The 24,691-nt window shown below is 44.0% G+C and overlaps 1 protein-coding gene across 4 annotated transcripts in view; it reads right to left on the minus strand.

Moving 5' to 3' along the window:
• The window catches only part of MARCHF11 (membrane associated ring-CH-type finger 11), a 90,326-nt gene that overhangs the window by 17,896 nt on the left and 47,739 nt on the right, over positions 1–24,691 (minus strand). For all 4 annotated transcript variants that reach the window (XM_075316501.1, XM_075316502.1, XM_075316503.1 and 1 more), the window contains exon 3: positions 791–946. In XM_075316501.1, the coding sequence (XP_075172616.1) occupies positions 791–946 (156 nt within the window). The remainder of the gene's footprint in view (positions 1–790; positions 947–24,691) is intronic.

Below are 24,691 nucleotides of genomic sequence, written 5' to 3' on the forward strand. Positions count from 1 at the left end.
GTGAAAGCACCTGCCTCCGTCGTTTGTGCGTCACAGGCAAATCACTGCCCGTGGCGCACAAAATCGTTAGGAGCCTTCACACGGACTTATCTGCCTAGCGATGTCGCTGTTGCCGGCGAACCGCCTCCTTTCTAAGGGGGCGGTACATTCGGCGTCACAGCGGCGTCACTAAGCGGCCGCCCAATAGAAACGGAGGGGCGGAGTTGAGCGGCCGTAACATCCCGCCCACCTCCTTCCTTCCTCATTGCTGGCGGCTGCAGGTAAGCTGCAGTTCGTTGCTCCCGAGGTGTCACACATGGCGATGTGTGCTGCCTCGGGAACGACGAACAACCTGCGTCCTCAACAATCAACGATTTTTTAAACCCGAACGAGGTGTCAACGATGGACGATTTGGTGAGTATTTTCCATCGTTAACGGCCGTTCGTTGGTGTCACACGCAACGACGTCGCCAACAATGCGGAATCCGTGACCCCGGCGATATATCGTTAGATACGTCGTTGCGTGTAACAGTGCCTTAACAGCCTCTTGCATCGCCTCAGTGAATGGAAGTGGAACTTAATTTTCTCCTTGTAACTGCTGCCCAAACAAAGGATTAATATGCTAATTACATCGGCAAGTAAATAGCACAGAGCTATGGATAGTTTTTGCCCTCTGGACAGAAGGCTATGTCCACATTTAGCAAGGAGGTCAAGAGCTTTAATTTTGAGAATGGGATTTTCCAAGTAGGCCATACATATTCTGTGGTAGATACTCTTCAGGAGTACACATACACATTGTGGAAGTTTCTTACCTGACAAGGTTTCTTCATTTTAATTGCTATGACGTGATATCTATAGCAGCACAGCTCACAGGTCCACGATCCTCGTTCGCTAATCCATTTTAATAAGCAGAGCTGATGTGTATATCTCACAGATCCATCACAGCGACAAGGATTAAGTAACTCGCCCTGGAATGAGAATCAGCAAGAGATCAATACGGCAGGTAGGGTATTGTGAGCATGTATGAAAGAAGAACAATGTTTCACAGAGGAAAAAAAAAACATCTGTGATTGGAATAAGGTACACGTGAAAGGGGCTTTCCCGCAAATAACGTTTACGGCATGTCAATAAGACACGGGTGAATGATTGTAGATCAGTTTACCGATCTGTAGCAATCACTTCCCTACCAAGTCTCGTGAGGAGCAGGTGAAATGGTTAAAAGGGTCAGGTTAGACTCTTCTCCTATGATGTGTCCATCATGCCATAACAAACAACTTTCTTATTTATATTACCAATTTGACAGAGAATCGGGGATGTCTACGACAGTCTCTATCTCATATGGCTAACTTCATGTCTACAAGTCATGTGGCTCAAAGCCTCCTGAGCACTGGCCAGTAGGCAGAATGTCAGTAGTGACGTGCCTCTCCCAGACTGTTCAGTGACATCATAGTAGTGCGTATGTGCAGACCCACTGCACAATTCCCAGGCTAAGCCATGGGAATGAAATAATTGTGTATTAGGGGAAGCCTGAAAGGAGCTCCACAATATACCTTAGGTCTATAACTTCTTCTCACAAACAGCACGTTGCTATGAGGAGAAGTTGAAAAAAGAGATAAATACTCTAAGGTTATGTGCGCACTGCAGCGTAAGCGCATGCGTCCTGCGTCCCCTGCATAATCTATGAAGATTGGGCATAATCCGTGCGCACGATGCTTTTTTGAACACGATTTGAGAGTAAAAAATTTGTCAAAATCTCTGCATTTAAAAATGCAGCATGTCACTTCTTTTGTGCGCTTTGGATGCAGCTCCCACTCTGTCTATGGGAGAGGCAGCATCCCGAGCGCATGAAATCGGCATCTATGCGGCATCCATTAAGCAGTATTTCTGCAGCGATTTGCAGCGCACATGTGCTGCCAAATCACTGCAGAAATTTCAGCATGTACGTGCGCACATAGCCTAAAGGCCCTGTCACACACAGAGATAAATCTTTGGCAGATCTGTGGTTGCAGTGAAATCATGGACATATTGTTCCATTTGTACACAGCCACAAACCTGGCACTGATTGTCCACAATTTCACTGCAACCACAGATCTGTCGCAGATTTATCTGTATGTATGACAGGGCCTTTAGTGTGCTCTCACACATCCGGTTTTTGCCGTCAGGCACAATCCGGTGTGTGCCTGATACAACGGATCTGGCGCAGATTATGGTAAAATTGATGCGACGGATCCGGTAAAAAAATAGATCCATTGTAGCGGTTTGTACCAAGAATCCAGCGGTGGCATGGGTAACCTGAGTGACGTCATCACCATCCTGAGAATACCAGCCTTCAGCCATGTGGCTTTACCTTGGCTTTACCTTGGATGGTATCAAAATTGGGGAGGACCGGATGCCGTTTTTTAAATTATTTATTTATTTTACTGCAAGATTTAGACCCGCCCACCAGCGGGTGTGATTGGTTGCAGTGAGACAGCTGTCACTCAGCGTGGGGGCTCGTCTGACTGCAACCGATCATAGGCGCCGGTGGGCGGGGGAAGCAGTGAATACCAGATGGAATAATGAGCAGCTGGCATTTTGAAAAGCAGGCGAATCCGCGGAAGCTTTGTGACAGTTGTACAGCGCAACGCCGGTGATCGGTAAGTATGAGAGAGGGGGTGATAGGGAGAGACCGACCGACAGAGAGAGAGAAACTAAGGCCTAAGCCACACGGCGAGAAAATCGGTGCGAGTGGAGTGTGATAAAACATCGCATTCCCCTCGGACCAATTCTAGCCTGTGTGACAGCACACATGAGCGATTATTTTCTCAGCCCTAATCGGACCGAGAAAGCAATCGCAGCATGCTGCGATTGTAAGCTGAGACTCTTTCATTCGCACCCATTCAAGTGAATGGGGCGAGAGAAAAATCGCACTGCACTCTTGGTACACCGGTTTACCTCGAGTGCAGTGCGAGAATGGCAATAGCCGACTATGCAGGAGAGAGGGAGAGAAATCCCTCCCTCCCCTCCTGAGTGCCAGCCCGCCCCCCGTAGCTGAGGTCAGCTCGCACGAACGGACCTCAGTTGCAAGGACACACGCTTGACACTCGGCTCTGCTGTACTGCCAGCACGAGCCGAGTCTCATGCAAGGGGATCGCAGTAGTCCCCGTGTGGCCCCAGCCTAACAGACAGAGAGAGAGAGACCAACAGACAGAGAGACCGACCAACCGACAGACAGAGAGAGAGACCGACAGAGAGAGAGAGAGAACGACCGACAGACAAAGACCGACAGAGAGACCGACAGACAGAGAGGGATATTTTCTAAACAGAAAGGAATTTACACATCTGAGCATGCTCAGTTAAAAAAACAGATTCGTCGGTGGAATGCATTTTTTGCTGCATTACGACGGATCCGGCGCCCATAGGCTTTCATTTTACAGCACGCCGCACGGCACCGGATTGGCACAGTTTTTTGCCCGTGACAAAAAAAGTTCCCTTGTGCGTCCTTTCCGGCAGCCGGACACAGAAATTTCGCCGGATCTGGCGAAAGCCGGATGTAACGCAATGCCATGCGGCACAATCTGGCTGTAATGCAAGTCTATGACGAAAAAAACGGATCCGGCAGCAACAGACGCCGGATCCGCTTTTTCTGGAAATCACCGGGTTGTGTCTGACGGCAAAAAACGGATGTGTGAAAGCACCCTAAATCTGTGATAGTTGCAGTCCTCCACTTCTTATTCTGGTTGGAATAAGTTATCACTACTAAGAATGTTGAATATATTATGAAGTATATTCTGTACTATGGTCTGTCGGAGTCTGACCAAAAGCAGTGTGCTCCAGACTCACCAACCAAGCTGCAGGGGAATTGTAAATATGGATGCTGGCCAAAGCACTATATTTTACATTAATCTACACCAGGAAACTGCCATGAAAATATTAAAGGGAATCTGTCAGCAGGTTTTTGCTACCTCATCTGAGAGCAGGCAAGGGGATTCTGAATCCAACTATGTATCACTTATATTACTGGCTGCAGCTGTTCTGACACAATCTGAATTTTTATCTTTAGTTATGTAGCTGAGCCCAGGGAGCTGACCCCACCCAGGCTCTCTATAGCGGTTGTACATGGACAAAGAGGTGTCAATCACAGCATTACTTCTGTGCTCTGAGAGTTGCTAGTCCTGCTGCTTAAACAAACATAGCTAATAAACAAAAAATTGAACTGTGATAAAATAGGCATGCCTGAACGTTCTGTTAACCCTTGCAGCAAGCTGGCTTCAGATTACATAGCAAAAACCTGCTGAGTTTTAAGTCTTTGAAAACTTGTAGAAAAAAGTTACACACTATATTTTCACAAAAAAAGATAACTTTTTTCTATTTCACTCTGCGCTTACCGCCATTAAAAATAGGGTGTGTTCTGGGTGCGGTTATAAATTCAGAATTTTAAAAATGTTGCACAAAAATTCACAAACTCATTACAATTGGGAGGTAGAAAAATAATGGAAAATCAGCTGTAGACAAGTGTTCTTTCTAAAAGTGCACCAAAATTATCAAACATCATAAAGCAATTTAATAAATTTGGCACAAATAGTAGCAACGCAGCAACAAGTTAAATTGACTTTAAAAATTCCCCTCATGACACTGGCGGACATACTGTCAGTGCAGCCGATGCAGCAGCCCCAAGGTCCAGAGGTTAAGGGGGGCACATGCAGGGCGGTTAGTAATAAGGGCAATCTGGCCTGTTATCTGGAGCCCGATGATCTGGAGGCCAACGGCCAGATTGCCCTAATCAATCATAAGCGATGCGCCGGGCAGGGAGCGGAGCAGCAGGAATCCATCCCCTATGGCTAGAATGTAGTTAATCCTGTGAAGTAATGATGTCACCGGAAGGGGCGGGGCTTCCTGCTGCAGTAGGGAGCTGGTCCCATCTTCCCAGTGTTCAGCATTGTGCTGTAGCTGCTGGAGATGATGATGGCTATAGAGAGGTCAAACTGAGAGGACTAAGGGGCTGCTCCAAGAAGTGAGGGGCTAAATGTGAGTGATGGAAGGTGATGTTGTTTTTTAGGGGGCATTAATATATATTAATAAGTGGATATTCCTACATGGAGGCTTCATATTGGGGGATTGTATAGGGAAAGGACTGCATATTGGAGGATTATACAGGGAAAGGAGGGATGTTACATAAATGGGGCTGGGTGGCGAATGGGGTGATCTTCTATGTGTGGGGCTGAGTGCTGCGAAGCTGTGTAGGAAAGGGGGTGATATTACTCATTTGGGGAAGGAGGGGGTTATGTTACAGTTGTTAGGGGGCTGTATGCTGTAGTGCTACCTGCTGGGGGGCTTCGTGCTTGAGGGCTGAGTGTGGAAGGTTTAGGTTTAGGGCTTCAAACTGGGGGTTGCATAGCGAAGGGGGTGATGTGTGCTGAGAGCTGCATGATTAAAGGGGTGATTTTACATGCAGGGGGCTGCATAGGGAAGGGGGTTATGTTATGCACGCAGGGTTGTGTGCTTCAGGGCTTAATGGGGAAGGGTTTGGTTACTTGTGTGGGGCTGCATTGTTGAAGCAGGTGATGTTACGTATGTTGGGAAGGGGGTGATGTTACTTATGAGGGTAAGTGGGTGATGTTACGTATATGTGGAAGTCCTTCCAACCCCACAATTCATTATATGGCTTCATAGCATACTCCCCACCTCACAATTCATTATATAGCTCTGATAGAGTGCTCTTCACCCTACAATTCATTTTTAAGGTCCTCAGTGTGCTTCCCACCCCACAATTCATTTTTGTGGTCGGCATTGTCCTCCCCACAATTCACTGTATGGTCCTCATAGCATACACCCCATCCTACAATTCATTATATGGCTCTGATAGAGTCCTCCCCACAATTCATTATATGGTCCTCAATGTCCTCCCAAACCCACAATTCATTATATAGCCATGATAGCATCCTCACCACCACACAATTCATTAAATGGAATTCATAGCGTCCTCCCCACCCCACAATTCATTTTGTGACCACATAGTGTCCTCCCCCAACCCCACAATTCATTTTTATGGTCATCAGTGTCCTCCCCATCCCACAATTCATTATATAGCTTTGATAGAGTCCTCCCCACTCCACAAATCATTATATAGTCCTTAGTGTCCTCAGCAACCCACAATTCATTATATAGCCATGAAAGCATCCTCACCACCCCACAATTCATTCTATGGCCCTCATAGCATCCTCCCCACCCCAAATTAATTAAGACCTCATAGCATCCTCCCCCCACACCATAATTTATTATTAGACTCTGAGAGCATATTCTCCCGCAATCCAATTCATTATGAAGATAGCAGGAATGAATTGTAGGAGGGAGTTGAGGACACAGGACTGAGAATAAAGCTTTGTGCACACGTTCAGAATTTGCAGCACAAAATTCTACTGCAAATCCTGATGCGTTCGCAAGAAGAACACTACATAAAATACATATTTTTTTACATGCGTTTTTGTTGCATATTTTTCCCAGTCATTAGTATGGGTGAAATACGCTGCAAAACAACTGCAAGAATTGATATGGTGCAGATCTGAATCTGCAGCAAGTCTGCAAGAAAAAAAAATAAGCAACATGTACATTAAATTTTCTTGTACTTTACAACCCTGCATATTTTCCACGCCAAAAACGCAACGTGTACACATAGCCTTGAAATTAATTGGGGGGAGAGTTAGTTAGTGGGGGGCACAGAGCCGGCTTATTTATTACGTTATATTGTGAATGGTGTGTGGCTACTTGTATATTATTGGTGGGGTATATATTTGAAGTCAGGGGCGCAGTGTGGGGGATTTTTTATTCAGGAGGCACATGTATGTATACAATATACTGTATGTGAACTTGTTATTTTGAGGGCTACAGTGTTCAGTGTGACAAGATGAGTAGTGGCTAAAGACGTAGACAAGAAGTTCTGACTAGATGGAGAAGAAACAACAGAAAACTAATCAGACGTCAGTAATAAGTCACTTTCTGAAAATATTTATTCTGTACTGTATGACTTGGAGTTATACTGTATTTGTTAAACCCTTTAGGCCACATTCTCACATTCGTGTGATAAGTCCATGCATTGCCAGATTTTTTTATTGGACGGCACAAGATTCATTCATAGATCCATTCACATATCTGTGAAAATCACGGATGCGAGAATGAGATCTGCGAGACTTGGAGCATGAGCTGTTCTGATTATGAGAAAGAAAACATACTCAGTGAGAATGTGCGCTGTCCCAGAAAAAAATCAGATAGCACATAGACACTTCAAACGGATGCAGGAATTTAGCATTAATGTAAAGCACCGTCCAATAGTATTTAGTGTACTCACCATGTAAAGCATTGTCCTTACAGTTTCCTCTTTTACTATGTAAAACTGTCCCTTATTAGCATCCTCGTTATGATAGCACCGACCCTTATTACATAGTGTCCTCAATTGTTATGTATAGCACCGACTCTTACATAGCATATTCACGTTATTTTTGTTATTCACAGCGCCCTCTCTTTATTATATAATCCACTCTTGTTATATATAAAATTACTGCAGATGAAGCAGCATCTGACCAGAAGACCAGTACATTAGCTCCTCCATCAGAAAAGAAGCTTTACCAGGTATCATCAGAAGTCATGTCATTTTATATCCAACAAGAGAGGATGCTATGAAATAAAGACAGGGCACCATAAATAGCAAAAATAACAACATAATCCGATATGTAAGGTATGGTAATGTGTATAACAAGAGAAGGCACTATGCAATATATATATGTATATACATAAATATCTATATTTGTAGCTTGGTCAACATAAAAGGAGGGGGGCCCAGGCACAATTTCTTGCACAGGGACCCCAGGCTGTCAGTGTCCTCCCCTGCTTCATAATAAACCTTTAACTCTTCACCATAGTGGTCTGTATTATGGCCTTGTTGGGACTCCTCAGTCCTGCGAAAAGTCACAGGCATGTGTATTAGTCCCATAGACTATAACAGGTACGAATGGTATCCGTGAAAACTATGGAGAGCACCCATATGTAAAAAATTGAACGTCTGAATGAGCCCCATAACTAATTCTTAGACAGAGAAAATGTAAAGTGGACAGTCTTTATGCTGCATGATAAATTTGGAGCATCTTTACAATTACAGTCTAAAGCCTGCTTTACATGTTACGATTTTGCATACGATATCGTATGCGATCGTACCCACCCCCACCGTATGTGCGGCACGTTCAATTTGTTGAATGTGCTGCACAAACGATTAACCCCCGTCACACGTACTTACCCATCCATACGACCTCGCTGTGGGCGGCAAACATCCACTTCCTGGAGTAGGAGGGACGATCGGCGTCACATCGACGTCACGTGGCAGCCGGCCAATAGAAGCGGAGAACCGGAGATTGCTGGATGTAAACATCCCGCCCACATCCTTCCTTCCACATAGCCGGCGGGAGCCGCAGGACTCAGGTAAGATCTGTTCATCGTTCACGGAGTGTCACACACTGTGATGTGTGCTACCCCGGGTACGATGAACAATCTGACGTTCAATTTTTAGGAATTGAACGACGTGCATGCGATGAACGTTTTAACATTCAATCGCAATCGCACGTAACTGTCACACACTACAATTTACCTTACGAAGCCGGATGTGCGTCACTTACGATGTGACCCCGCCGACACATCGTAAGATATATTGTAGAGTGTAAAGCGGACTTAAGTTTCTACCATTTATTAATTTCTGATATTTCATCAATTTGCGCCAGAAATACAAAGATTAACCTTAAAAGAGAAATTTGCTATATCTGTAGCCACTTTTCATGTATTTTTTTATACCGTATTAATAGAGGAATTCTCTTATATTCACTATACATATTTTTAGCATTCTTTCTTTTCTAAAAAATTGCCAATTGGCTGTTATCACAGGAGATGAGTGGCCATTTATGTAGAACATGAATAAGCTGGGTCTGCTTGAATGAGTGATGTTATGAGCATGAGTGGTTCTTCCCTCTGGAATATAGAGAACGTTCCAAGCTAAGGCAGCCAAATGACTGCCATATGCCCTTACCTCTTTCCACAAGCACATAACCTGTCCTAAAGAGACCCAGAAGCAGTACTGAAACCCTGCCTCCGAGATGTCTAGAGCTGATGACCTTTCTCTGACATCTTGCATTTATTCCTTACTCTTATAGATTGTAAGCTCATGTGAGCAAGGCTCCTTTCTACCAAATATATCTTACAATTTTTTTCTTATATTTGCCTTTACGGCACATTGTTTTGTAATTGTTTTAATTTGTTCCTGGAATATTGTGTCAAGTAATGCACCATCGAACTTAGGTATATAATAATAGGCTAATGTATGCTGAAGTATTGGGAAATAACAAAAATCGGAATTAAACAGTATAGTTAGATAACAGCCACAGGATAAAATCACTTGCTTTTTTTGCAAATACAGTGAACTTTTTTTTATATCAAATACAGAGATTTTAGGCACTTAAAGTCTTACATTTAACAACTCAACGCATACAAAGCCTGTTTATAACCACTAATTAAAACAAATAGCCCAAACAGTGGATATGTTCTATACAAAAGTGTATTTTCTCGCTCATTATGGCCCCTGGGAAATTACAAACACGTCCAGAGTACTCTAAAAGCCATTAACTGGTTGGTAAGGTTCGTTCTCTGGCCATCTGCTCTTTAACATGAAGGGAAAATGCTGTGATAGATAAAAGAAGCCAAGAAACAGGCATGTAAACACCAGTATGTAAAGATAATGGCAAATCACCATTAAACAGATGTAGAAATCCAGTATATGGAATACTCACTTAGGCAGGAGGACGTCACAGGAAGCCTGCAGTACATTACGGTAAATCACCCAGTACAACCCCCTGGCTAAAAATGTGTACATCACCGACTGACAAATAATAGGAGGAACATAAACATCAGTCATACGATAGGAGCCAGAACCTGCGAGCAATAAAATACCAATAGAAGTTGCTGAAAATAAAATCTAGTTTTTGTAGGGTGATGTGTGGAAGTAAAACAATATGGCTGCCTCCCATATGGCTACACGTTTATGACCTGTATATGGTATCTCACCCATTCACTTATATAAAACAATGAAATTACAACGCTCGCAACAAAGCTGTAGCATCATAAAAATAAAATATGTTGCTTTCCGTGAACCGGAATAGATGATTCATAGTTACAAGACTACAAAAAAAGCAGTAAGATATCGAGCCTTAAATAAGGCCACATAATGGTATACAAATGTTTATTAACCCTGCACTATGATGTAATGGTGAGCATTGTCTTTTAGCTTCATGGTCATGTTCATCACCTCTAAGTTGTGAATTTACTGTATTAATTACATTGTTCTACATATTTTCAAAAGTTGTCAGGTTCAGTTATGAAATGAGAAATTTATTAATGATTCTGACCTACTGAATTCACATCTGACAATGACATTTTTAATTGGCTCTATTTTCTATTATATCAATGAGTTTTCTTTTAACTGCTGCATATAATTAGTGCATAAAAGCTTCAGTACTTTGAAACATTATTATTTTTGCAAATATAAAGATGCAGAATATTTTGTTATGCCAATATTCTGATATCAATTTAGAGGAAACTTAGCAACAATTCAAATAACTAAAACGTCAAAACATTATTACAAATGCAGTTACAGAAAATGCACTACAATATTTGGTCCTTATTCAGTGACAACTCTCTTTTGCTTCTCTCTTGTACTCCTGCATTGGATCATCTCTTACAATTGTCCAACAGTAATCTCCAAGCATTAATGGATTACATTTTCCTTGATATCTTTTCTCCATAGCCACAATATCTTGGTGAAGTCTCTTACCATGCTTGTTGCTTACTTATCTGCAGTTTGGTGGAAAAAAAGTCTAGATGCCAATGTAAGAAATTAATCTTTAAAGAAAAGGTACAGCCAAGATGCTTATATGTTTTGAGGAGATTTTCCATCAACTCTTCATAGCTGTTTTTCAGTTCCCTAAAAATCACTTACCACTAATGCCAATGCTACCCATGCAGCCCTTTCCTTGCCCTGCAAAAAATGGAGAAACTTCTCATCTTGAAAAAACCTACAAATCTGAGGTCTAATAAAGACTCCTTCGTTTATCTTTGCTTCACTCAACCTTGGTAATTTATCAATGAGACAGTTGAACGCTTTTGCATTTTTATCCATTGCCATTCCAAATTTCTTCATTAGGCCCAACATCATATGGAAGTATTGGTGGTAATGAAATCTTAGGGGGGTCAGATGCAGGACATTTTTACTCTGACTGAAGTGAATGTCAGAGAGGCCAGTCTTTTATTGGAGTGATATCCTCTTGGACGACTATCCCACTCATACAGAAAGCAGCAGCACTTTGTGTATCTTGGGACCAAGTAAGAGGTCAACCACCTTTAAGTCACCACAGAGGGCCCACAAATGTTGGTTCAGGCACCTTAACAGTTTTTTCATGTTGTCATAGGTTTCTTTCATGTGCACTGCATAACCAACTGGAATTGAAGGCAGATTATTGCCAATATGCAGCAAGATGGCTTTTAGGCTTGTTTTGGACCATTCGACCCTCCAGTCCTGTGGATTATGGCTTATCTTCAGAGCTTCCATTAAAATGCTGATGTTGTTGCATGCCACAAGATCATCCTCCATGAAAAAGTATACGACAAAATCTTTATCACAGATGCGGAACAAAGAAATATTGTACTCTGGAACCTAAGGGTACCGTCATATTTAGCAACGCTCCAGCGATCCCACCAGCGATCTGACCTGGTCAGGATCGCTGGTGCGTCGCTACATGGTCGCTGGTGAACTGTTAATCAGGCAGATCTCACCAGCGACCAGTGACCAGCCCCCAGCCACCAGCAACGCGTGTAAGCGATGCTGCGCTTGGTAACTAAGGTAAATATCGGGTAACCAAGCAAAGCCCTTCGCTTGATTACTCGATATGTACCTTGGTTACCAGCGCACACCGCTTAGTGCTGGCTCCCTGCACTCGTAGCCAGAGTACACATCGGGTTAATAAGAAAACCACTTTGCTTATTTACCCGATGTGTACTCTGGCTACGTGTGCAGGGAGCAGGGAGCGGCACTGGCAGCCTGAGCGCGGCGGGCGCTAGTAACCAAGGTAGCGCTTCGCTTGGTTACCCGATATTTACCTTGGTTACCAACGTCCGCAGCTGCCAGAAGCCGGCTCCCTGCTCCCTGCACATTCAGATCGTTGCTCTCTCGCTGTCGAACACAGCGATGTGTGCTTCACAGCGGGAGAGCAACATCCAAAAAATGAACCAGAGCAGTGTGTAATGAGCAGCGATTTCACAGCAGGGGCCAGATCGCTGCTCAGTGTCACACACAGCGAGATCGCTAATGAGGTCACAGGTACGTCACAAAAAACGTGACTCAGCAGCGATCTCGCTAGCTATCTCGCTATGTGAGAAGTACCCCTAAAGCTGGTGTCACACATAACGACGACGACAACGACGTCGCTGCTACGTCACCATTTTCTGTGACGTTGCAGCGACGTCCCGTCGCTGTCGCTGTGTGTGACATCCAGCAACGACCTGGCCCCTGCTGTGAGGTCGCCGGTCGTTGCTGAATGTCCAGCTTCATTTTTTGGTCGTCACTCTCCCGCTGTGACACACACATCGCTGTGTGTGACAGCGAGAGAGCGACGAAATGAAGCGATCAGGAGCCGGCACTGGCAGCTGCTGTAAGCTGTAACCAGCGTAAACATCGGGTAACCAAGGGAAGTCCTTTCCCTGGTTACCCGATGTTTACGCTGGTTACCAGCCTCCGCTCTCGCTGCCAGCGCCGGCTCCTGCACTGTGACATGTGGCTGCAGTATGCATCGGGTAATTAACCCGATGCATACTGTAGCAAGGAGAGCAAGGAGCCAGCGCTAAGCGCGGCTCCCTGCTCTCTGAACTGTGACATGTAGCTGCAGCACACATCGGGTTAATTAACCCGATGTGTGCTGCAGGAGAGCAAGGAGCCAGCGCTAAGCGCGGCTCCCTGCTCTCTGCACATGTAGCACAGCGACGTTATGATCGCTGCTTCTGCTGTGTTTGACAGCTAAGCAGCGATCATAACAGCGACTTACAAGGTCGCTGTTACGTCACCGAAAATGGTGACGTAACAGCGACGTCGTTGTCGCTGTCGTTTAGTGTGACACCAGCTTAAGAGCTCAGCCTTATCTTGGACAGATGCAAATCTCTAACAAGATCATTCAGTTCACTTTGTGTTATAAGATGTGGTTCACTTGAGGTTGGTAACAGTAAATCTGGCTTGTGAGAGGAAGATGCTCCATTTCACCTAGTGCCCTCTTCTTCCTCACTTTACTGAAAATGTTTCTGGTGCTTTTTGCAGATGAAATGTTTGGATACTGTAAAGTTCCATTTTTTCTGCAAACTCCTTTCCTAATGGGGGCACCATGCAGATATAGCAATTTGTAGTGTCATTGGTTGTCTCTCTCCAGATCATTGAGACTGCAAAAGGCTTAGATTGCTTCTTCCCATGGAACCACTAGGTGAGATGTGATGCACATCTATTGCCACATATGTGTGGAGCCCAACTGTAGTCTTGATCTCCTATTCTGCAGACAAAATACAGATTGTAGGCTTTCCTTATCATGGTAGTCAAGATTCACAGTTGTGAAGCAAAAGTGACTTCTCTGCATATGTAGCAAAAACTACACTTTGCTACTGCAAGAACAAGGCATATGGGAACATGTCAATATGCTAAGAAACTAAGCTAAGACCTCCTAAAACTACCGTATTTTTCGGACTATAAGACCATAAGACGCACCCTGGCTTTAGAGGAGGAAAATAAAAAAAATAAAATTTTAAGCAAAAAATGTGGTCATGACACACTGTTATGGGGCGAGGATCTGCTGCTGACACTGTTATGGGGGTAATGTCCCCAAATTCTCTACTAACGTACCGCATCCTGGTAATGATCCTGCTGCTTTGTATATTATCGCCATCCTTGTATATATGCCCCCCATCCTGGTATAGCCCCCATCCTGATAAATATGCCCTCATCCTGGAATATGCCCTCATCCTGGAATTAGGCCCGCATCCTGTGGCACACATAAAACGTTTATACTCACCTTTCCTCACTCCACGTAGCATCGCTTGTTTTCCTGTCTGTGCCAGCAGCAGCGCTTCTGACCTGTATGGAGCTGTGCGCACAGCGATGTGATCACTGTGCGCTTCGCTCTCTACACACATCAGCGGCAGGCAGACAGGAGGTCATCGCGATGCTGCAGGGAATGGTGACCAGTGAGTATACTTATTCACTGCCCCCCGCGCTTATGATGATACACAGGGGGCAGTGAATATAGCCACACATGTTCACTCGAGGCTGTAGGAGCCAGGGATGATCACGTGGGCTGACTGTTTAGTATGCACGCATCCCCCGCCCATCATCCCGCCCACCTGTCAGCGCCGGCTTCAGGGCTGAGAGATGATGGGCGTCGGGATTCAGTGCATATGAAATGAGGCTAATGACCATGTCCACTAGGTCACGGTAGGCGCTGCTACAGCCTGCTCATGCCGCCGATGACCCGCTCCACCATCACCGTACCCCCCTTCCCCGCAGCCATCGGACTATAAGATGCATCCCCCACTTTCCCACAAAATTTTGGGGGAAAAAAAGTGCATCTTATAGTCCGAAAAATACGGTATATAACTTACACAGAGAGCATTTATAAAAGTAGGTGATACAGCTGTAATTAGGCTTACATCATTGGAGCCAAGTTGGCATTTTTTGATTGGTCACCCTAAGATGATAGAAAACTGATGGTTCAATAGACTAAACAGATGGTGTAATAGACTAGATACTAACAATGCAATAATGCTGAAATAATAAGAATGCAATTTTTCTATAAGACTGCATGAAAAGTGGCATAAGTAATTACAACCTCCTCTGGATCTTGAAAAATAGAACCAATCAGCAAATGTAAGCATCATATTGGTTTTCACCATCACAAAATAAGTTAAGATTTAGGGGGGCTTTACATGTTGCGACATCGCTACTGATATATCGTCAGGGTCACGCCGTTAGTGATGTACATCCGGCGCCGGTAACGACATCACAATGTGTAAAGCCTAGGTGCGACGATGAACGAGGGTAAAAGTGACAAAAATCGCTGATTTGTGTCTCGTCGTTCATTTTCATAATGTCGCTCCTGCTGCAGGTACGATGTTGTTTGTCGTTCTTGCGGCAGCACACATCGCTGTGTGTGAAGCAACAGGAACGACAAACATCTCCTTACCTGCGTCCACCGGAAAAGGAGGCAGGAAGGAGGTGGGCGGGATGTTATGTCCCGCTCATCTCTGCCCCTCCGCTGCTATTGGCCGGCCATTTGATGACGTCGCTGTGACGCCGAACGCACCTCCCCCCTTGAAGGAGGGATTGTTCGGCAGTCACAGCGACGTCGCCGATCAGGTTTGCGCGTGTGACGCTGCCATAGCGATAATGTTCGCTACGGCAGCAAACACCATATATCGCATGTACGATGGGGGCGGGTGCTATCGCGCTGGACATCGCTAGCCGATGCTAGCGATGTCGCAGCGTGTAAAGCCCGCCTAACTGTTTTCGTCTCTGAACCAATTTGGCAATAGAACAGTGTTATTCATTCATCCATGTGCTGTGATATGACTGTGAACATTATTTTTTAACTTTATGGCCATGGTCATCATGTGAAGTCAGCCTTATGCTTGTGTGGTCACCTCTGTTCTGGTTACTAAACATGTGATGTGACATCACTCATCACTTTTTCATCCTGTGCAGAGGTATCAGCATGTATTACCTCTGCGTTGTGACATCACTATTATTGCTGTGCTATGACATGAGCATGGCACTTTTCCTATAAAACTCTGTCCTATGATTTCACAATATTTTTTGTACTGTTTTCGTTTCCTGCGATGTTACTTAAGTATTGCCTCCGTACGTTGACCTCATCTTTGCATCCATTTGATACTTGATCCCTCTTGATTACTTTAAATAGCTGTTTAATGTGTGATACCTAATGACCATTATCACTGATACACTACTGTATAAAAGTTTCCTTTCCTACTTTTCAAGTTTCCAAAATAAATTATTCATTACAATGTTTTCAAGTGGTGACTTTAAACTAAACCCAGGTGAACAAAGCAGCTCTCTCATGTATAATAAAGGGAGTCTGTCAGTAGACTTCTCTTTACTAAACCGATAGTGCCATGTAGTATACTTAATAATTTTCTTAGCGCTGATGGGCTATTCTTTGTGGAGTAAATAGACATCTAAGCATCACACAAACTAGGTCGAGAGTGGTCTATGGGCTGTCCCAAGCCCAGCAAGAGCTCAGCCTGTCATCACTTAAAGGGGTTTTACCACAAACAAAATGAATCTTAAAGTTCATTTTAATCAATATTTCTTGGAATAATAATAAGTTCCACAATTGGATGTGTTAAAAAAATGTTCCTGTGCTGAGATAATCTTATATATGTGTGCCTCTGCTATGTACTGTGTAATGGCCGTGTCTGACCATACAGGAACATGGTCTGATCATACCACATCTCCTGTTCTTTAGAACAATGGTGACCAATGTAAAGTTCCCCTATACTTACAGAAGTATGGTTGACCTATACATAGCTGCTGTAAAACTGTACTGTGCTTTCAAAAATTATTAATTAGTGCTGCCCACTTTTAATTCAGCAGTGTGCTATTTTTTAATTCTTTATTTAATATTCTTCAAAATGTGTAATACAAATCAAACAAGCATAAAGCAATAACTTTACCACAACATGGCCAACATAGACCTATGGCAGAAGCATAAAGGCTGCTTTACATGCAACGATATCGCTAACGAGATATCGCAGGGGTCACGGAATTCATGACGCACATCCTGCGTCGTTAGCGACGTCGTTGCGTGTTACACCTACAAGCGTCCGCTAACGATCAGAAATACTCACCAAATCGTTGATCGTTGACACTTCATTAATTTCCCAAATATCGTTGCTCGTTCTGGACGCAGGTTGTTCGTCGTTCCTGAGGCAGCACACATAGCTACATGTGACACCCTGGGAACACCGAACAACAGCGTACCTGCATCCTCCGGCAATGAGGTGGGCGTGTCGTTAATGCGGCTGGTCTCCGCCCCTCCGCTTCTATTGGTGGCCCGCTGTCTGACGTCGCTGTGACGCCGCACGAACCTCCCCCTTAAAAAAGGGGTTGTTCGCCGGCTACAGCAACGTTGGTAGGAAGGTAAGTACGTGTGACGCGTACCGGCAATATTGTTCGCCACGGGCAGCGATTTGCCCATGATGCACAAACGACGGGGGCGGGTGCGATCGCTAGTGACATCGCTAGCGATGTCGCAGCGTGTAAAGCGGCCTTAAGGCATTTGTCACTATGTACGGTACTTGGAATATTCAATTGTGAAGTTTTGGATCACCCAAGTCTATTCTAGGTTCTCCACAAATAAACAAAATATGTGCTTTATAGAATTACCTGCCAAAGCAGAGAAATATACAAAAAATGCAAGACGAAAAGAGCCTAAACACTCAGAGAGGAGAAGGAGCACTGAGGTATTATTCATGGCATCCATACTATGGGGTCACACTGCAATGTGAGGAGCATTTACAATTTCAGAAAATCACCTTATGAACCTGTAAGATTACTGAAGGTGAGATGAGGAATTCCAGTGCGCTGGCATACCTGATCAGATATCATTGATAGAGCATTGCAAGAATGCTTTTCCTACATGTACCTAAAATAGAGGTCATAAACTACTAATAAAAATAGATCTGTGCACTGACCGATTCATTAAAGCTCTAGAGTGGTGCTTTTAACATAAGGTTCCTGCTCCCGGTATTATACTTACCCTCCAGTCTCTTCACCTCTTACCGATTCCACTCTGGTCCATCTTGACAACTTCTGACTGGCCAAAGGCAAAAGTTACATTACAACAAGCTCTCCATGCAAGTCTATGAGAGCCAGAAGAAAGCTCTCATAGACTTACACGGAAGAGTGACCTACAGCTCGCTCCATAAATCACTGAGCAGCCAGCAGGTCCCAAACAGCAACAAATGTAGACGCCAGAGAGTGAGCATAAGACTGGCGGCAGGGGACATAGATCTAAAGCACCACTCCAGCTGTGAAATAAAAAAAATGCTAGAGTGGTGTTTTAAGACTGATGTTTTGCATGCCAGTCTTTAAGGGGTTGTCCTCTACGTGGACAACCCCTTCTGAATACCTGTGTTTCCCCCATGTAAAAATAACACATCTGGTGCCGGCACCGTTCCAGCAGTGACGGCGTTACCTTTCCCGGGGATTGCGTGACATTGCTAGAAATCACTTTCATCTGGAAGAAGTGAGGGATACTGTTCTCCCACATCTTCTGGATGTATATGATACGTGCAAATCCAAGGCGAGAGAAGGGACCACTGCAGAACTGCAGAAATCACGTGAATAACAATGTCACACGATCCACAAAAGAGGCAGAGCCTTAATGAATCGGGGCCTTAATGAAAACACCTTAATGAATCGGGGTCTACGTCTACCATTTTTCCAAATGTCAAGGATCTTTGGGCAATTACAAAATATGTGTATTAAAGAGCACTCTGCAAATCTGCACGGCTAACAAAAGGGAGAAATATTATAAAGTTTTCGGGGGACATAATACCATTAGACAGTAATTTGTAACCTACCTCCTGATATTACTAGCGATAGAGGATTTATTAGTGAACCTTTTTTCCCATTTTGTCAGGAACAATGGTTTAAAGTCCTGACTCGGAAAAAGTAGCAATGAACTAGAGTCTAACATGGAATGGTGGATGTCGGCAGATGAGAGAAGACATCAAGTTCATACTATATCCTAACATGTCGATCCAGAAAGAGGCAAAAAACACGGGGCAGATACTAAATTACCACATGTTACTGGAAAAACTGATTCGTGACTCAACCTTGGTTCCTATCACAGAATCTAGTACTCGTAACCTGTAATGTTATATTTATCAAGGAAGACATCCCGGACTTCCTTGTACTTGTTTAGTGAATCGACTATTTACAACATCATAAGTGAGTTCCACAATCTTACGCTCTTACAGTAAAGAATCACTGCCTGAGGTGATGGAGAAACCTTCTTTCCTCCAAAGAAAGAGGTTGCCCACTTGTCACCGTTACAGGCTTAGGGGTAAAAAGCTCATTTGAAAGATCTCTGTACCGTCACAAAATATATATCTGTACACTGTAATGAGATTGCCCCTAAAAGTATTGTCTTCCTCCTCACCTTTGTTCCCACTAGAAAAAGGAGTCAGGCCAGGAAGTGTGAGGACTGATTTGTTCTCCAGAATCCCAGTAGAGCTGGGCCTATAGCTCCTTATAAAAACCAGTAAGATCCTGTGATAAAAATACCAGCTGTACAATTACCCACAGCCCGACATGATACAAAATATTAGTTTCTGGACCTAGTAAAATTATAAGGAGAGGAGAAAGGGGAAATGGAGTCTTGTGAGATTTACTGTAGGGTCCAAATTAGATAGTCAGAGAGAGTTGGACAAAGGGGTAACATATTTAGGTGGGAGGTAGCAAAGGATTACTTCGGGAGCCCAAATGTTTAAAGGTCATGCTAAATCAATGACTTCTGAATGCTGAGGAGAAAGTGAAAGTACAGTATACAATATTATTCCAAACCCCGGCTGGGAATGCCATATGTGAGCATCTTCATATCCACATTTTTTTCATTTGCACAATTACAATGGTATATGTTTATTAAGAGTAAACTACCTATCATTGTTAATTAGTTATTGTGGGAAGTGACTTGTTTTTTACTTTATACTTGCTAAACAAAAACACTCCTAAGGCTGGGTTCACGTAGCATTTTCTCCAACGGTCATTGGATCTGTTGGGGCTTATATCCGAATAACCCTGCAAAATGGGATTCACACAGCGCTCAGTGTGCATAGACCGCCATGGTTTTTGGCAGTGTGACTGCTATTTTCACAGGACAATACATCGCCAAGAGAACTGATTGTTTTACACTGCAAAAAAATATCATTTCATCGAGTTATCCTACTGTTTACACAGCAATATAATTCTGAAAAGATCGTTTTTAAGAACACTCGTTGACAAATATCTAGCAGTCTTAAAGCCCCAATGGTTAAAATGCCATGACTGCACTAGTGCATTGTAATTGTATTGTCAGTATATGACGTGACTAGAAAGGCTCAGATCCTTATTTTACCTATTATCATGCCCACATGACAGTCATCTGAACCGAGTCCTAGCAGCAAAAAATGCCCAGTCATTGTGATTGACTTCACCGAAGACTTTGGGAATCACTCCAGATAACAAATCTAATTTCTGAGGAATAAATCTTAGCAGACGGCACAATGCATTAAGCTAATGCCTAATCGTTACCAGTGTTTGAGTCTTCAACTCTATTGTGCTTTATTAGGGAGCCAAGAATCTATTTGGCCTGTACTTCTAAAATAAACTACCTGTGAAGGACCCAGTGATAAAACAACCTGAGGCGAGATGTCAGAAACACACTGTAAAGGGGTGGCCCCTTTAAAAAAAAATATTCCTATAAGCTTGATTAGTAATAAAACAAAAAAACTGTGCTTTAGGCCCTGTGCGCACTTACTGTTTTTTCCCGCGGATTTCCTGCGGTTTTGCTGCATGTTTCGCTGCATGTTATGCTCATAACATCTCTGCAGTGATTCACCAGCAAATCCTATGGGAAAAAAAATGCTGTGCGCACTATGCGGATTTTGACAGCTGCATGTTTTGCTGCGGGATTCCCGCAGCGAAAACAATTGCATGTCACTTCTTTTCCGCACGTCCCTGCGGCATTTCACTCCATTGACTGTAATGTAATCGTGAAATCCCACAGGGAATAACGCAGGCAGCAAATTCTGTGCGGTTCATTGCGTTTTCCTGCGTTATTCCCTGCGGAATTTCACTCCATTGACTGTAATGTAATCGTGAAATCCCACAGGGAATAACGCAGGCAGTAAATTCTGTGCAGTTCATTGCGTTTTCCTGCGTTATTCCCTCCAGTATTTTGCGGTTTCGGGACATAATGTTCATCACTGCCCTTCGTTTTGCAGGGAAGTGATGTCATTATGACAGGAAGAGGAAGCGGAGCAGAGAGTAAACACACACATCACAGACATAGAATACACACATATCGCACGCATACACAGACACAGAAATATAGAATACACATACAAATCAAACAGACATATAAAAAAAAGGGTAATAATGAGTTAATGGCAGCGCATCGCCGCCACTAAGTCCAGGCTTTAATCATGCAGCGTCTATGAGACAGCTTTCATGATTAACCTGTAAGTAAAGTGAATAAACTCAAACACCGAAAAATCCTTTATTTTAAATAAAACACAAAAAGCCCGTTCTTTCACCATTTTATTAACCCCTCCCCAAACACACAGCTCCGGCGTAATCCTCCGAGGTGCCACGTTGCTTGCATCCAGCTGCGACTGACACTGTACAAAATGCAGCCTCGCAACGAGCCTGCAGACAGGTAATTACAGGGCATTTCCCACGGCCGGTAATGTGAACACAATACCGCTCGGGAGAAATGCAGTGTGTCGATTGTTGATTGATCTGTCCGCTATCTCTCTATCCATCTATCTACTATCTATCTCAGAAGAAAAATTACTTTTTTTTTTTTTTTCATTGTGCTTTATTGCATTGAATGCATTAAAACACATGTACCATCCCGCGGCAAAACCGCGGTAAAAAATACTGCGGCAAAACCATGGTAATGCCGCGGCAATACTGCGCTAAAACCGCATGCGGTTTTCGGATGCGGTTTGCCGCGGTTTTTTACCGTGGGTGCGGTAATCTTTCAGACTCTGCGGAATTTTCTTAAGAAAATTCTGTTTTCCAGTGCATACAGGGCCTTACTCATTGTTCCGGCGTCCAGTGCTGAGTCTCCGTTACTGCTCCCGTTGTCTGTTGTTGTCGGCAGCGCTATTGTCACGTTGACAGTAGTACAGCCGATAACTGAGCTTAGCGGTTGTGACAGTGTAGGCGTCATGAGCCGCTCAGAGCCACTGAGCCCACTGATTGGCGGTAGTGTTGTCAACATAACATTAGCGCCGCAGACAACAGTTAGCACTAGGAGCAGAGACTCTGGGGAGGATTGTATAGTATTATTTTTTATACTATTAATGCATCTTGTAAGAAACGGAAAGGGGATGACCCCTTTAAAACCTCCATACATATTAGTTCTTCAAAATGAAAACTTTTAACCAAAATGATTGTTTGTTGGGTATAGACGAACAATCATTTAAGGCAACCAATCACATACTGGCATCGCTTGATGTGACGTGTACAGCATTGCAGAATAACTGCCAGTCAGCAGGATTTCTAGCAGCTGCACCAAGGAAAATGAGCAGGTAATGTAGTTGTAGTTTAGGGGAATGATGGAATAACCCCAGTAAAAGCATGTTAAAACTACACATTTTTGGAACCATTGCACATCACCTACCGTATATACCGTGTTTCCCCAATAATAAGACAGTGTCTTATATTATTTTTTGCCCAGAAAAATATGCTAGAGCTTATTTTCAGGGGGAGGGCTTAGTTCTGGGGAAACATGGCCTGGGGTTAAGATTACCCCTCAAAAAAGTGAAATATCCCCCAGGAGAATTATAGTTGCCAGACCCCAGACATCTGCATCACTCCCAAGTCCTCCTGCCATTCACAGCAGGTACTCCCAGCAGGTCATTGTGTTCTCCACAGTGGTCCTCCCTTGCTTCCAGTCATCACACACTCACACCTAGACACATCAGGATTGCAGGAACATCATACATACATAACACACACACAGAAACATCTGGTGGTACCATATTGCTTCCGGCCGGCAGTGCTGTGGAACGGTATCACCGAGTGTGTGTGTGCGTGCGTTCCACCGCAGGACCTCACGTTTCACAATCTCCTGTTCAAGGTCTGGTAAGTATGACTGTGGGGTCTGTCTTCTCTCTTTTGGGGATGTCTGCTTTCTTTAATGAAGTGTCCTGCAGTATTCTTTAACTTTTTTTTAGATGCATGAACACTTAATTATTGAACTGCAGCTAGATCTTATTTTCGGGTAGAGTTTATATTTAAGCCTAACACCAAAAAGGCCAAAAATTCCTGCCAGGGATTATACTTGGGGTAGGGTTTACTTTCACGATGCTTAAATATATGAAATACCGCTACTTCCAATATTTTATTACTATGATGTTTTAGACATTTAACAATGTAAATATGATGCTCAGGATTAATCAACCTAGTTATGGATAGTATTCACGTAGCCTTAAGGCTGCTTTACACGCAGTGACCTAGCGATGTCGCTGCCGATTGCACCTGCCCCCGTCGTTTGTGCTTCACAGGCAAATAGCTGCCCGTGGCGTACAAAATCACTAGTACCCGTCACACATACTTACCTTGCTAGCGACGTCGCTGTGGTCGGCGAACAGCCTCTTTTCTAAGGGGGCAGTTCGTGCGGCGTCACAGCGACGTCACACGGCAGGCGTCCAATAGAAGCGGAGGGGCGGAGAGCAGCCGCAGGAAAGTCACGCCCACCTCGTTGCCGGAGGACGCAGGTACGGTGTTGTTTGTCATTCCTGGGGTGTCACACGTAGCGATGTGTGCTGCCTCAGGAACGACGAACAACCTGCGTCCAAAATCAGCAACGACATTATGGAAATGGACGACGTGTCAACAATTAACGATTTGGTGAGTATTTTGCATCGTTAGCGGACGCTCGTAGGTGTCACACACAAAGACGTCGCTAACGAGGCCGGATGTGCGTCACGAATTCCGTGACTCCAACGACATCTCGTTAGCGATGTCGTTGCGTGTAAAGCCCCCTTTAGGCCATGTGCCCACGGGACTCTGTACCCGCGGATATTGCCGCAGAAAACCTGCAGATTTATCTGGATTTTCTAGATAAATCCGGAGATTTTAGCAAGTACAGACACTCCCCATGTTATCCTATGGGACAAAGGGAGTGCTGTGTCCATGCTGCGGTATGTGCGGCTGCGGAATATGCTGCGGATGTCCTACAGCCGCACGTAACTGCATGTCAATTATTTCTGCAGAAATACCTGCAAAAGTCCCAGCCCTCCACTATGGAGATAGAAGCCGGGACATCCGCAGGTAAGTCGCATGAATGTCCGCAGGTTTACCGCTGAAGTTTCGCTGGAATCCCGCAGCAATGGATAGCTGCGGATTCCGGGGAGCTGCTGCAGGAAACCTGCAGACGTACCTGCGGATATATCTGTGGGTACAATGTCCCGTGGGCACACAGCCTTAATAACACAGTAAAAGATTAAAAGATGATATACAGTTAGGTCCAGAAATATTTGGACAGTGACACAAGTTTTGTTATTTTAGCTGTTTACAAAAACATGTTCAGAAATACAATTATATATATAATATGGGCTGAAAGTGCACACTCCCAGCTGCAATATGAGAGTTTTCACATCCAAATCGGAGAAAGGGTTTAGGAATCATAGCTCTGTAATGCATAGCCTCCTCTTTTTCAAGGGACCAAAAGTAATTGGACAAGGGACTCTAAGGGCTGCAATTAACTCTGAAGGCGTCTCCCTCGTTAACCTGTAATCAATGAAGTAGTTAAAAGGTCTGGGGTTGATTACAGGTGTGTGGTTTTGCATTTGGAAGCTGTTGCTGTGACCAGACAACATGC

This window comes from Anomaloglossus baeobatrachus, chromosome 6, assembly GCF_048569485.1.
Source record: "Anomaloglossus baeobatrachus isolate aAnoBae1 chromosome 6, aAnoBae1.hap1, whole genome shotgun sequence".
Classification (NCBI taxonomy): domain Eukaryota; kingdom Metazoa; phylum Chordata; class Amphibia; order Anura; family Aromobatidae; genus Anomaloglossus; species Anomaloglossus baeobatrachus.